A 15952-nucleotide genomic window follows, 5' to 3' on the forward strand; every position below is an offset into this window, starting at 1 on the left:
TCCTCCCCTTCCTTGTGGTCAATCAGTCCTTTAGATGTGGCGACATCCTAAGACTGGGGCTTGCCAGGATCCACATCCAGATCTTGCCATTCACTCATAACACGGATGACAAGTGCCCTACCTGAAATGTGATGAGCTGTGCACTCCCCCCCCCCCCCCCCCCCCCCAGTTTGCTGCCATGGGGCTCTTCCTGCCTGAGGGGCTATACCTTAGTGACTTGTTGCCATGACTCAGGGAGGCAGCCATCCCCTTCAACCTGTCCCCAGGCATAAGTCTCCAAAGCAGCCCCATTGGAAGAAATAGACTTAACCCACATGGAGAAAATTATTAAATAGTGACATTAGAACAACACAAAGCCATTTTTTATGGTTTAAATAAAATTCCCCTGTCTCCTTTTATAAATCGTTTTATCATCCACAACTAAAGGTTTCAACAGCCCAAACATAGAAATTGAGCCATTGAATCTATCCTGTCTCCATTCCCCAAACTCCATCAAAACACATCAATGAAATTTTCACCCATGTTAAGTTCCTGACTTTGAAGAAATGTTTTTGAACCGACTCTAATACTTAACCAGGGGTCGGTAAATGAAACACCCATGAATCTTTGACCACAAAGACACACTTGCAGGTTTGGTCATAATAAACACATGCTGTTTTATTCTCTCAAAGTGTCTGCAATTAGCTGATAAATCTAAGGAGTGTATAAAAGGCCAAAAAATGTCAGCCAAGTGCTGTGATTCAATCCAGTAAAAACACAGCTTTCCCAATCTTAACTTAAAACATCTGGAAGGGATACATTGCAGCCAATAAAGTCAAATTTTATCAGTGAGGGGGATGGGCAGATTCGTCTGGGACTGTGGCTTCTATTAGTTTGAAATGTCTGGTTTCAAAAGGTAGGAAGTCACAGTGGCACTGAGTGGATTTGGGGGCTTCCCTTGGCTTTTACCAGCCCAGACTGTATAGTAATCAGTCTGTCTGAACTTCAGCAGACAGCAGATCAGCTTAGGGACAGGAGACTGGCTGGGGGTGGGGAGGCAGAGTGTCTCTCCCCAACCCGGGGCCATGGTAGCCCTGCAGGAAGTATAGACATAACATTGGGGAAGGGCTGAAGAGAAATCACTAGATGGAGTGGAAAGAATTCACACAGGGTCAGCATGATGTCAGAGGTGAGAGGATAACTGACCTCTAATGGAGACTGGGCTAAGACTACCATATGCCTCAAGCAAAATCCAATGTGAGGACCTGGGTCTTGATCCTGGCCCTAGTCCTGTACTTACCTGACCTATGGTCCTTGACAAATCCTTTCACTTATCTGAACCCCAATTTTGGGGAACAGGTTAATATCCTAATATTTTGGAATCTGGAATCAGACTGCTTGGGTCAACTCAATCATGGGCAGTATGACCTTGGGCAAGTTCTATAACCCCACTGAGTCTCTGTTCCCATATCTGTAACAGCAGGATAAGAATAGTACCTGATGGAGTTCTCTTATATTGCAGTGGATTAAAGATCTGGTGTTGTCACTGCAGTGGCTCGGGTTGTTGCTGTGGCATGGGTTTGATCCCTGGCCCGGGAACTTTTATATACCACGGGTGCAGACCAAAAAAAAAAAAAAGAAAAAAAAAGAAAAAAAATAGTTCCTACTGTATACGCTTGTTGAGTTGGGAAGATTAAGTGAGATATTGTAGGCACAGTCCATAGCACAGTCCTAGAAGTCCTCAACTAATGGTAGTTTTGTTCTTAAGAACTTGGGCTCTGGAGACAGAAAAAATGGATCTGGACTCTGAATAGATTTATGTTTAAATCCAAGCCCCACCACTTAATGGCCACGCAAGTTATTCAACTTCTGAAACTCAGTTTCTTTTTCTGTAAAATGAAAATAAGAAAAACTCTGACCTCAAAGGCTGTCTGATGGTAAAATGAGTAATAGGCATGAACACAGAGATACTTCATTTGTAAAATCAATAGAATTTAGATGCTAAAATTCATACTGGATTAGAGAGTGAGGAAGAGAGTAAGATCAAAGAAAACCAGCAATAGTTTTTTTTTTTTTTTTTAAATAGAACTTGATTGATGCAATTAGTCAATAGTTAGTTATTTAACAATACTGGGGCCACCAGCCAAGTGCCTTTCATGAAAATAAGAAGTGTGCTCAGAGCAACCTAGTAGTAAAGTAGGAAACCCAGGAGTATATCTAGCAGTAAAGTAGAAAACCTAGTAGTAAAACATGTAGCAGAATGTCTGACACATAATCCATTTTCCAACAGTGGTAGCTGTTACCATTACTTTTGTTATTACCGCTACTACGGCTGCTGCTCTGGGACCAAGATGGTAGGTCATGTGTGATTCCAGCCCATCACCTGCCACTAGCCTCTTGCTTAATTTTATTTGCTGAAAACTCCTGAAAGATGGCTAATAATATTTACTGGCTACCTTAGGGGCAGATTTCAAAAAGAAGATATAAAATCTTTGGTAATAATCTCAATATTAATACCAGATAATATCTTTGGAAAATCTTTGAAATCCATAAAGAACATTACAAATGTGTGTGTTTTACTGGTAGTGATACTTTTGCACACCTCATTAGCTTGTTGGGGGAGTAAAAGAGGCAGCAGGTGTACACGAATCCTGCCAAGTAATAAGAGCTATTTAATAGATTTAAAGTGAAATCCACTGTGGACCAGTCCAGGTTATGTATAAGACTTTGTTTATTTATTTCTTTTTGGATTCTAAAACCCTAAAGTCCTTTTCGATGAAGTTCAGAGCTTAAGCAAAGACTTCTCAAGAATCCTTAAAGAATTGTGAATATTTGCATAGGTTTATTAGGAATCCCTTCCTTACCACAGGCAAACCTACTTTTTTTCCCTCTAATTGCTCTGCCTCCTCCTCCCCAATAAACACTCAATCTTTATTTACTTGACCATTTCCTGTTGGAGGATTTTGTGGGTGTGTTAATAAAAGACCAGTCTCCTTTATCCATTCCAGGTAGAGGGGACTTTTTCTTCCTTCCACACAACTAGAGAGCATATTCCTTGGTGTCTCATTCATCATGAAGGGCACATTCTGCTTCTAAGGCATCTGGAGCTTGAAGTAGGCTGGCTCATGGGTGGTTAACGATTTGTTGACTGATTACATCTGTCTAGTTCTCCTAGACAAAAACCTAGCAGTTTTCCTTAACCTCACTCTCCCTGTCACCCTCCAAATCCAGTATGGATTTTGCCACCTAAATCCTGGTGATTTTACCAATGAAATATTTCTGTATTTATTCGCATTTGAGTATAAATGACCATCTTTCAGAGGACTTATTGTGGTCAATAATTATATATTTATCTTTGATTGGTCATCGTCTATCTTATTCCTTAGGTTATAAACTCTTTGAAGACAAGGATTAATTTGTTTTTACACACCACTATAGACCCACAGTGCCTAACTTGGCAGATAGTAGGCATTAAATATATACATTTATTAAATAAATGAGTGGCACCTTTTCTGCCTGGCTTCGTTAACTGGCTTTGTAATATATTATGTATTGGTCTTTCTTTTTCCTGAAAATATAACCTTAGGGTCTTTGGGATACAAGGCTATGTTTGGCATCTTGTAACACCTCCTTTTTAGGAAACATGACCATCTTTGGGGTCTGCCTTCCCAGGAGGTCTATTTCACCAAATTTATCATTTTATTTTGTTTTATTTTTTGGTCTTTTAAGGGCCACATCTGCAGCATATGGAAGTTCCCAGGCTAGGGGTTGAATAGGAGCTGTACTTGCTCTTCTAGGCCACAGCCACAGCAAGGCCATATCCGAGCTGCATCTGTGATCTAAACCACAGCTCACAACAAGGCCGGATCCTTAACCCAGTGAGCAAGGCCAGGGATTGAACCCGCGTCCTCATGGATACTAGTCAGATTCATTTCCACTGAGCCATGATGGGAACTCCCCTCCATCTTTTTAAACAATAGTGTTGTAGGTGTGTCATGTCCTCATGACTAAGATCTAGATTGGTCTGCTTTGTCAATGGCCTCGACCCCTTTACTTGGGAAACATGAAGAAGTCTACGTTTGGGGTTTGTTCTCAGGCTCCCAGAGAAGGGCCGATATACTTTTACAACTGATGGGAGAACACAGACTGGCTGGAGACAATTGCTGTTAGAAATGGCTAGGCAGCTTGGGACACACAACTGGCACATCCATGCTTTCAGGACTGCCAATGTTGCCCCCATGAACTGTGAAACCATTGGAGCTCTAATAAAATGTTGGAAAAAAAAAAAGATGGTCACCTTTCCTAAGAAAATTCCACCCCACACTTAAAATTAAGACACATACCTATTGTTAACTATGACCCTTAGCCTAGATTCATATCAGTTCTGCAAAATCTGAATTTAAAAGAAAAATTTGCTTTTACAGACACATCTTTTTGGGATTCGTATATGACTTTATGTATAATCCTACATCTTACTAAATAAATACTCCCAACAAGACATTTTTTTAAGGGGTTACTGAAGTTTAGATAATAAAGCTCATCCTCAAAATAGACAAAAGCTTTTCTTTGGGGCAGGGGACCCAACTCACCTAAGTAAATGCTACTCTTCCCTCAGTTAGTTTCACTCAATGAAAAGTCTGGTGTGAAGGAGCATAGGTCCAACAAGATTCTGAAATCGAGGACATTCATTTTTTCCCCCCATGAAACCACTTTTCTATTCTGTTTTCAGAAGGAAAGCTCAGATAACTGAATTCCAAGACCAGTTTTTTTTTTTTTTTTTTTTTTTTTTTTAGTAAGATGAGCTCGTTGAGCTCCTGAATCCTGGCCAAGTCAGTGGGCCTCTTTGGGCGCTGAACCCTGCATTGTTTCACTGGACTTTTGTTCCAAATTCTGCTACTGCTTTTACAGTGAGTCTTAACAGATTCCTAGATACAGAAGGAGGAGCTGGAGGGGTGTGGGGCTGACCTGAGGATTAACGGAACAAGCCCCTCTGCAATCTTTGTAGCCTCTTCAAGCCATGGGAATTTCTATTACATCTGGACCCTTTAATAAGCCAAAGAGAAATCATAGCTTAGTTGAGATGCCTGGTCTGAATGTCTGCAACGTCTGAGTCTAATTAATGACTGCTGAGGCAAGTGATTTTTTTTTTTTTTTAAAAAAGGTTTTTGTTCACCACTGAAACTACAATTGATTCTATTTTTGCTTCCAGGCCTGCTAATGTGAATGGAGCTCAAAATGCCCTCTTTTAGACTTACAGTCTTGGAAGAGAGAGTGGGGGAAGGACTGGATTTTACAAGAAACAGAGCCACAAAACCGCCTGCTTCTGGTGGAGCGTAGGTCATGGATGCTCTGTAGTCCTTTGAGCTGCTTTACAACAAATACATGCATACAGCACAGCACTGGACACAACGGGAAATACAACAAAGGAGGTGGTCTCTGTGGCTGCACAATTAACATTTGACCAGGAGAAATGGCCTAGAGCATGAAAAAGACCCAAGTGCCCTGCAAGTGGTGGCAACAATTAGTGCCACTGGAGTTCCAGGCAGGGAGAGTTCAAGGTGAAGGAGAGACCAGAGCAGGTTCTGAGGGGAGGGGAGGCTTGCGGCAGAGCCTTGAGGTTGAGACAGAACTCGAGACAGCATTCAGATGAGGCAAAGGAGGAGAGGGCATTACTTCTAATCGCAAACACGGCTGATTTAAGAGAACAGCTGCCGCAGAAAAAGGCCTCTCCTCTGCTAGTCCTGGAAGAACAGTTGGTTCAGTAGTCAGACACTTTCCAGGACTATGGGAATGTGATGCAGATTTCTGATTGCAGGAAACCCTCCCCCCCCCACCCCCCCAGCAGTTCCTCGTGGGGTCTTGGAAAAGCAGGTGGCCAGGAAGATGGACTTGGCCTTTTGTGGAAGCTTCCTTACGAGCTGGGCCGAATCAAGGGCTCCATTTATTTCACCTCTATGAGTGGGAGGGAGAAATCAGTACAGGATATGGTTTCCATAAATAAAATAAATAAATATACACCATGGAATGGGTTAATTCCTCAATTTCAGTAATCTTACAACTTCCTTGATAACAGACATGTTCATGCCAAGACTTGCAAGAAATCCTTGCAAATATAGTCGTGTTTGCTCAATACTTGTTTATTGTTGATCAAGCAGGCAGAAACTTCTAGGCACTGACTCACCCTCACATTAATAGGAAGCCCAGCGCAGGCTTAAATATTTATCCTAGGGAAATGCTCCTAGAGGGAGATGGTTTGGTGCTGGCGACTGGGTTCTTCTTCTCAGAGATGGTGTGCTTGGTTCCAGGCACCGCCCTTGATGGCACGTGAATTGGGGACAAGCTGGGAGGAGAAGCGGGCATCCGAGCAACCTGGCACACCCATTTCAGTGTTACCCAAACCCAGCTTTCATGCAGGTTCCCATTTCACTGCCTGCAGCACTTTTGAAAAGGCAAACAAAGACCCAGGAGCCTCGCTGGACCTTTGCTTCATGTTTTCACTTGAGGGCTGGCGTGACATTCACCAGTTGTGGTCAATGGAAATTCCCCAAGGAAGCCACAGTAAGAAAAGGCAAAGGAATAATTTCTTCCTTTACAGTGTGACTGGTTTAAAGGGCTATAACCTTCCAACCCTCCAGATGTTGCCTTCCAATTTTATCAACTGAATTCTGCACACACAAGAAGGAATTCTGTCTTCAGAGATACAATCCTGAGCAGGTGTGTAAGGAAGACGTTCCTTTCTGCCTGTGTCAAGCCGTCAGCATCTCATGATGATGCAATTTCATCCATGGAGTAGAAACTGAGATGTTCGGAGGTGTTCTCCGCCTAATGGTGAAATGGCAAAGAGCTCTGCCGCCCACCATGGTGCACTCAGATCAGAGAGCCCACCCTGGTTCCAGTCTTGCTTTAGCTGTAGCTGTGTGAACTGTGTCGAGTCATTGCATGTTTTTGGTCCTCAGTGTCCCCTTCTCCGAAAAGGAGCTGCTTCCTGGCCGACCCACTCTATCATTCAGTACAGCACTGTGGTCATCTCATTCTGGGCTTTAGAGATAGAACTGAGTCTATTCTGGATCATGGCCCACTGCTTGGACAAGAGACCTTGGACAAGGGAGCAAATTTCTCTGTCCTTAGAGTATCTGCTTCTGTGGAGGGAGTCACAATATCTACATGAAAATAGTGCTCGTGAGAGTTTGATGAGATAACCATGTAAAATGATTTTCACAGTATCTAACACCTAAGAAGTCACTAAATGGTGCCTTTTCTTTCTCTCTCTTTTTTTTTTGAATTTAAAAAATTAAGAGTATAGTTGATTTACAATGTTGTGCCAATTTCTGCTGTACAGCAAAGTGACCCAGACATAGATATGCATACATTCCCTTTCTTATATTGTTTTCTATCACGGTCTCTCCCAAGAGACTGGCTATAGCTCCCTGTGCTGTACAGTAGGACCTCATTGTTTATCCCTTCTAAATGGAATAGTTTGCATCTACTAACCCCAAATCCCAGTCCATCTCACTAAATGGTGTCTTTTCTTATTTTTGCCTTCTTAAGGAAATAGAGGAGGGAGAAAGCCTGGGTTCTAGAGTCTTGGAACTCGGTTCCAACTCTGCTGTCTTAGAGCTGTGTGCTATTGGGCAGACTATCCGAGCCTCAGTTTCTTCATCTGTAAAATGGGAATATTTCTCTCACCAGGCTGTTATGATTTTTATTTTTATTTTTTGCTTTTCAGGGCCGTGATCTCTAGACCTCCTGAGAGTCTTGAATGCAAGCATACTTCTTCCATTCTCAGACTTCGTATCTGGCTATGGTTTCCTACTCTCCTTACAATAAAATATCATGGCTTTCAAGAATCCGCCAGGATTTAGCCATTGCTTGCTTCTTCCTTCATCTTCTGTCACTCTGCACCCTAAACATGGCTCTTCTTTCATTCTGTTATACACCATCTTAGGGTTCTACTCTGCCATCCTTGCTCTTCTGATGAATAACTCCATCTCAACCTTCAGGTTATCTCTTCAAAGGAGGCTGAGTTCTTTGTCAACCTCTACACTTTTTTTCGTTTGTTTGTTTTTTTAGGGCTGCACCTGTAGCATACGGAGTTTCTCACACTAGGGGTCCAATCAGAGCTGTAGCCACCAGCCTATGCTACAGCCACAGCAATGCCAGATCTGAGCCACATTTGTGACCTACACCACAGCTTACGGCAATGCTGGATCCTTAAGTCACTGAGCAGGGCCAGGGATTGAACCTGTGTCCTCATGGATACTAATCATATTCATTTCTGCTGAGCCACGACGGGAACCCCATCAACCCCTTTACTTTTAATCTCAGTAGTATGTTACTTCCTATATACCATTTATCACAATTTAAATTAAACATATTTGTTTACTGACTTGTTTTTATGTGTCCTTCCCAGTAGATTATAAGCTCTACCAGGACAGGGTCTCCATCTGCTTACCTTTAACCAAATGGTCAGAGTCTTAGCATAAGAAGTTTTCAATGAGCATTAGAGAAATGAATAAATTTTAGCCCTGGCATCTTGATTTGGGATTTAAAAATAAGGTCACTATTAAGAGGTACAAATTACTATGTGTAAAATAAATCAGCTACAAGGACAGATTGTACAGCATAGGAAATATAGCCAATATTTAATTTTTTTAATTTTATTTTTTTGCTTTTTAGGGCCACATCTGCAGCATATGGAGGTTCCCAGGCTAGGGGTCGAATCGGAGCTGTAGCCACTGGCCTACCCCAGAGCCACAACAATGCAGGATCCGAGCCGCATCTGTGACCTACACCACAGCTCATGGCAACACCGGATCCTTAACCCACTGAGCGAGGCCAGGGATCAAACCCGCAACCCTATGGTTCCTAGGCGGGTTCGTTAGCCAAGATGGGAACTCCTAGCCAATATTTTATAAGAACTTTAAATGGAGTATTATCTATAAAATATTAAATCAATATGCTGTACACCTGAAACTAATATTGCAAATCAATTATAGCTCAATAAAAAAAAAAACCTATGCGTTATTATCTTCACTATGGATGAAGAACTTCATGAACCATTTGAGCTTTTGAAAGCTGCTGTACACTCTTATTTTGGATAATTAGGCCCAGTCCTTTTTTATTATGGGAAAATAACCAGCCACAAAACAGCCTCCATGGGAACATGCTGGAAGAGATGCTTCAGATGAGGAGGGTGGGGAATGAGAGTTTTCAGCATCCAGGAGGAGACATGAACGTACTTCTTAAAATTCATTAGCCAACTTTTAGGCCTTAATTACTTCTGTCTGACTTGAGAAAGATGAGCCATGCTGTGCTTGTTCCTGTTTTTTCTGTCCAAGCAAACAAATTAACAACTGCAGTAGACATGGGTTTTAAGTACTGGAAGGATCAAAACCACTAACATAACTCCCAGATAAAAGCTCAGAAAAATGTTATCATTCAGCTAAAAGTTTGGAGTCTCAAATTGGTTTTTTTTTCCCCCCTTTTTGAAGGACTGTTCCGCCAAGATTTCTGAAGCATCTTTGGAGTGACTTCCATTTGAGGGTGGGGAGAACTTTACAAATATCTGGGCTCATGTCGAGCTCTGTGAGTTACTAAGGTTGAAGTATTAAAGGATAACAGCAATTTATGCTGATAAAAATCCTCAAATTATTTGGGTAGGAACCAGCTCTTGCACGATGTGGCACGTGGCTCATGAGAACCTTTGAATGGGTAAGAGTTGTCCCTTTTCAGAATCTAGCCATTGAAGACAGCCCTTCTGCAGTAGCCTCAGGATTGGGTTCCTGCCTCTGGGCCTTCCCAGTCCCTCTTCTATAATCATGGACGCTGCCATCAGATTCTCTTCTTAAATATAACTTGTTAGATGTTTAAAATATTTCAGTGAGTACACTAAGTTGGAGTGAAAAATTCCATCAAAGCTTGTCAGCCTGCTTCCAACCCAATGTCTTGGCTTATTTCCCATTATCCCATACTCCTTTATCCAAGCTCTCCCACCAGGCAAACAGGTATTATTATTATTATTGTCTTCAAAATACACTTGGCTTGGAGTTCCCGTCGTGGCACAGTGGTTAACAAATCCGACTCGGAACCATGAGATTTCGGGTTTGATCCCAGGCATCGCTCAGTGGGCTAAGGATCTGGTGTTGCCATGAGCTGTGGTGTAGGTCGCAGACGTGGCTCGGATCCTGCATTGCTGTGGCTGTGGTGTAGGCTGGCGGCTACAGCTCCGATTCAACCCCTAGCCTGAGAACCTCCATATGCCGTGGGAGCAGCCCTAGAAAAGGCAAAAAGACCAAAAAAACAAAAACAAAAACAAAAACAAAAACAAACAAAAAACAAAAAAACAAAAAAGCAAAAAAACCCCAAAAACCAAAATACACTTGGCTCTTTTCCAGCCTTGGGACTGAGGTCATCTCTTCTCAGGAACTACCCAACACCCCTCCTTTGTCTTCCAGATCTACTTCAGCTTCCCATGTAGGCTCCAGTCCAGAACAGCCCATAGGACATATGATCAGGTCCAAATCCTGCTATTAATCATCTACCTAAATCACTATGTGGGGGTTGTTTTACATGGTTATGACACTTCTTGTTGCTTATACTGTCAAGTATGCCATGCTGACCCCAGAAGGTACTGACAGCAGGGGTCCCTCACCTGGGGATCCACCCATGAGAATGATACTCTCTATCTTTTCAACAGTTTCCACGTTCTGGTTAAATTAGTTTAAGTGGGTCTCTGTTCCTTGCAAATACATCTTAAAGATGATTATCATATGTTCATCTTAGGGTAGGGATTCCCACTTGGGATGGAATTAGTTTTCACAATACTGAAAACTTAAGGTCACATGTATCAAGTGAAAGTACACCTGGGGCACTAATGAAAAAGTGCAGATTTTAATGATGCAGATTCCTAGGATCTATCCCATACTGATTGTGATAGAGGCTCTTGGGGATAGGGCCTGGGAATGGGTATTGCAAACAAGATTCCCTGGTGATTTTTACGTATATTCAGGAAAATTCAGAGGATCAGGAGGAAGCTGGCATTCATGCTTCTCATATGATTATGAAGGGACATGGAAGAGGAAATAATTCATGCCTTGAGTTCGGGTTATATGCCTAGAAAAATATTAGGTATTTTTACTAGTGTTATCTCTTGTCATCCTCAAACAAGCCTATGATATGTATCTTATCCTTAATCCCTTATACGAATAAGGAACCAAGTGAAATCCCTCATCCAAGGATGTGTAAATAATAAGTTGTTGGGCCAGCCTTTAAACACTGGGCTACCTGCTCCAAAGTTCTTCTCACTTTGCTGGGGTTACTTTGCACTCTGCTGAGGTTCTTAGCATCCGTGGAGGGAGGGAGAGGAAACATGAGGCACGTCCAGGTTGGAGGGTTCCTAGGTCAGTCTATGGGAGCTGGGCGGATCTTGAGTCCCTGGTTGGTAACCCCCAGATCAAGACCCCATTGACATCTTAAGGGAACAGTGATCCTCTGAGCTCTGAATCTGCATCCTGAAGCCTGAGTCTGAAGCCTGGTGAGCTTCAACTGGAGAAACCACTGGCTGTCTGCCTGGTCCCCAAACCTAGAGGTGGAAGCTCAGCACTTGTGGACTTTATTTCAGCAGCAGCACACACACAGGCCTTCTGGCTGAGGCTTCAAAGCCTAGCATCCTCCCATAGTCTAGCTGGACCAAGGACGTAGCCTGGAGATGGAAGGTGGAAAAGAGAGGCCCTGGAAGCCAGTGTCCTGTTCACTGATCGAAAAGGGGTGATGTGAAGAAAAAACAGGCTGGGATGGAAAAGAGGGCTGGTTACTGTGCAAACCCTGGAGAACATGGAAGCCCTCCTATTTTGCAATGGAATATTACTCAACTATGAAAAAATGAAATAATGCCATTTGTAGCAATATGGATGGATCTAGAGGTTATCATACTAAGTGAAGTAAGTCAGACAGCGAAAGACAAATATGATATGATATCACTTACATGTGCAATCTAAAAAATGATACAAATGAACGTATTTACAAACAGAAATAAACTCACAGACATAGAAAACAAATGTATGGTTACCAAAAGGGAAAGGTTGGGAGAGGGATAAATCAGGAGTTTGGGATGAAGATATACACCACTGTATGTAAAATAGATAACCAACAAGGACCAACTATACAGCACAGGGAACCATATACAATATTTTGTAATAGCCTATAAGGGAAAAGAATCTGAAAAATCTATTATCTATCTATCTATCTATCTATCTATCTATCTATCTATCTAAAACGAACACAACATTGTAAATAACTGTACTTCAATTTTTAAAAAATAAGCCACAAGAAAAAAAAATAATCCATGTTGTAACTACAGGCAATTTCTGTTCATTAAATAAATAAGAGTTTAACATTCAAAAAAAATCCCTCATATTTGGGGATCATAGGTCTAGTAACGCAGTAGTCCCATTAAAGTCACCCAGGAAGATCTTAAAAATCCTATTCCAGATAACTGCCAATGGGCAGCCAAGGTAGAAAATCACTGATCGAAAGTATCTCTGATGGCCAAATGGTACAGGATGAGGGAGGCTGCAATGTCCTGAAGGCACCTTGCATTCCGTCTCAACTGGGAAAGCTGAGGTCGATCAAGGGCACAGCCTCAGCCGCAGTCCTTCCAGTATGAGAAACGCCTGAAGTTTGGCTCGCTGCCAGAGCAGGGTTCCCTTCCATTTTTAATTTCCATCGGAGGGTCAAGAACTGGCCCAGGAGAGTGAGAAAAGAAGCCCGCGTAAAAGGCAAGAGAGAGAAGTGGACCACGACAGACACAGAAATATATAAAGGAATGACAACTCAAGCAGAAGAACAACCAGCCTTAGTGAGCTGGAGCTGGGGTATGTACAGCAGAGCAGGGGGCAGAAAGTGCCCGAGTATCCAGTCTCAGAGGAAGCGCTCTACTCACAGAGTGGATGATCCCCTGCAGGGCCTGAAAGCCGTCGTTGACAGGAAACACGTGATCCTTACTGTCTGCGATCCTGGCCAACTGAGAACACAGCAAACACGGAGACGGGTAAGGCCCGGATGCAGAGAACTGAGGAAGGCCACTGGGTCCAGGGGGCTCCATCTACTTTTAGAACCAAGAGGACCTTGAGGGTTTGCCTGGGCTCAGGGGCCTCAGTGAAAAGCCCTCCGTCATAACGAGCTTACCAGCGGACTCTCTGGAATGGCCTGCAGGGTCGGCTCCAGCTCTTACATTTGTTTTAATACTTGTCTCTTTGGGAGAGGTAAGATTTCCCAGCTAGAGAACATTTGGCTTGGGTTGATGTATTTATGGATTTGGGGGCAGGCCATTGGCTCATTTCTCTCCCATTCAACCACATTTCTACTGGCAACTGGATTTGAATCAAACAGACTCAAGTTTCCTTTCAGAGTGACTTTAAAAATAAGTTCAAGCTTTGGTGTTGGGTGAGGCCAGTGAATGGGACCCTCATCTTTCACCCAAACTGCTCACTGAGGAAAGGACACTTGCCATTGGTTTGGCTGCTCCTGCTTTATGGAGCAGAGGATAGGAGGAAGGAAAAACTGATCTGTGAGCTTTTTCTGCTCCCAAATCTCTGCCTAGTGCTATGATTGCTACAGTTAGAGTCGGGGCCAGGATTTTTACTGATTGCCAAAGTAACACATAGTCATTGGGAAATTTCAAAAAACCCAAGAGTGATAAAATAAAAAGAAAAAAGTTAGTCATAATTCAACTCTCTATCATCTGTCTCTCTATCCGTCATCTTTCTAATATTGTTAATTTGACATATAGAGTTTTTTAGACTTTTCTCTGTTTTTTTTCTTCTTGTTTTTCCTTTTTAGGGCCACACCTGCAGCATATGGAAGTTCTCAGGCTAGGAGTCGAATCAGAGCTGTGGCTTCCGGCCTACACCACAGCCACAGCAACGCAGGAATTCGAGCCACATCTGTGACCTACACCACAGCTCACGGCAACGCCAGATCCTTAACCCACTGAGCAAGGCCAGGGATCGAGCCTGCATCCTCATGCATACTAGTTGGGCTTGTTATCGCTGAGTCACAACTGGAACTTCCACACTTTTCTATCCAGATATACATATTTTTTATTTTAAAAAGTGAACTCATACTATTCCCCAAATAGGTTTTATAACCCTTTTTTATTCATTTAACAGCATATCATGAGCATTGTCCATGTTATTAAAACAAAAGGAAATTATGAAGAACATCTATTTAGGTAGCTAACAAATTTTCACAATTTGCTTTTATATATTTATACATACTTTTTTTTGCCCATTGGCCAACTCTTTCTTTCTTTCTTTCTTTTTTTTTGGATTGAAAATGCGTTGCATTTTTAGTGGGAGAAAAGGGGTATTTGCCATTTAAATAAGAAAATCAGGAGTTCCCGTTGTGGCACAGTGGAAACGAATCTGACTAGTATCCATGAGGATGTGGGTTTGATCCCTGGCCTCGCTCAGTGGGTTAATGATCCGGCGTTGCCGTGAGCTGTGGTGTAGGTTGCAGACACCACTTGGATCCTGCATTGCTGTGGCTGTGGTATAGGCCGGCAGCTATAGCTCCAATTCGATTTGACCCCTAGCCTGGGGACTTCCATATCCCGAGGGTGTGGCCCTAAAAAAAAAAGAAAAAATAAAGAAAATCAGCTTGTCAAACTAAGTAAAAATAAAAAAACCCAACAAGTTTTCCAAGTTAATTTCGATCTGTTTTGATCTCTTGGCAACTTAATATCCACTAAGAAAGTCCACCAAAAAAGATGCTGCCTGGACGGTCTGTGTTAAAGACTCCCAAGTGCATTAGCAAATGGATTCACATCCCTCACACATCCAAGAATTCCCTTCCTGCTTAGCATTTCTGGAAAAATCATCTATCTAAAGGGTACTTATGCTGCTGATGCACCCTCTGCACCAAAGGCACATGTTTTCTATCACTCACAAGCTTGGTGTGCGTCCAAACCTGAGGAAACCCATGACCATACCTGTGTTTCATTGAAATCCTTCACTCCGACACAGTAAACAATTGCACCAAGATCTCGGGATCTGTTAGCCTGGGCCAAGGAAAGAAAAGATATTTAGAGAGTGAAGCAGGGGCAAATGGGCTCCCTTTGGATTAGCCAGACTAACTGCAGCCATCAGGTATTTACTGAGCACCTACTCTGTGCCAGGTACCACAATGGAGAAGGCAATCCCCGTTTCCAAAGGAGCCAAAGCTCCAGTGAACACATCCTAATGCAATATGGTGGATGTGAAGGGAGTGATGAGCCTAGTGGGAAGTATGGAGAAAGATCCACAGAAGCAAGAGTCTTGAGGAAGGTCTTTGAATGACCGGGGAGGAAAAGGAAACTCTAGGCTTAAAGTCATATTAGAAATTCCGGGGAAATGATTATCTTTTCTATTCCTCTGATGGGTTTTTATTGACATACTTTCTTCCTTCGTGATGGCAGCATGCTCTTTCAGAAAGAATGTGATCTTTGGAAGCCCATATACCTGGGTTTGATTCTTGGCTTTGCTCTGTAAAGTATTTTGGGGATTAAATGAGACAATCTATGCAGAGCTCCTCACATGAGGCCTAGAACAATGTAGACATGCACAGTCTCAGCACTTTTGTGAATAAGGCCTTTTGTTGTCCCTAAAGAAGACACTGGGTCAATAGTATGGGAAATATAGTCCATATTTGAGTGGGTAAACCCTTGACCTTATCTACAATTAAGTATTGAGAAGGTAACATAATGAATAACATCCAGATTTTGGATTTATTTTATTTTATTGTCTTTTTAGGGCCACACCTGCAGCATATGGAAGTTTCCAGGCTAGGGGTTGAATTGGAGCTGCAGCTGCCAGCCTTCACCACAGCCACAGCAAAACCAGATCCAAACCATGCCTGTGACCCATACCGAGTCTCAAGGCAATGCCAGATCCCCAACTCACAGAGCAGGGCCAAGGATCAGACCCAGGTCCTCATG

The 15952-nt window shown here is 42.6% G+C and overlaps 1 protein-coding gene across 1 annotated transcript in view; it reads right to left on the reverse strand.

The window, feature by feature from the left end:
• Positions 1-15952, reverse strand: part of ANTXR1 (ANTXR cell adhesion molecule 1) — a 243486-nt gene that overhangs the window by 165848 nt on the left and 61686 nt on the right. The window contains exons 7-8 of the mRNA XM_047781884.1: positions 14969-15037; positions 12920-13000 (exon numbers count right to left, since the gene is read on the reverse strand). Of these exons, the coding sequence (XP_047637840.1) occupies positions 12920-13000; positions 14969-15037 (150 nt within the window). The remainder of the gene's footprint in view (positions 1-12919; positions 13001-14968; positions 15038-15952) is intronic.

Source organism: Phacochoerus africanus, chromosome 5 (genome assembly GCF_016906955.1).
Source record: "Phacochoerus africanus isolate WHEZ1 chromosome 5, ROS_Pafr_v1, whole genome shotgun sequence".
In the NCBI taxonomy this organism is placed as follows: domain Eukaryota; kingdom Metazoa; phylum Chordata; class Mammalia; order Artiodactyla; family Suidae; genus Phacochoerus; species Phacochoerus africanus.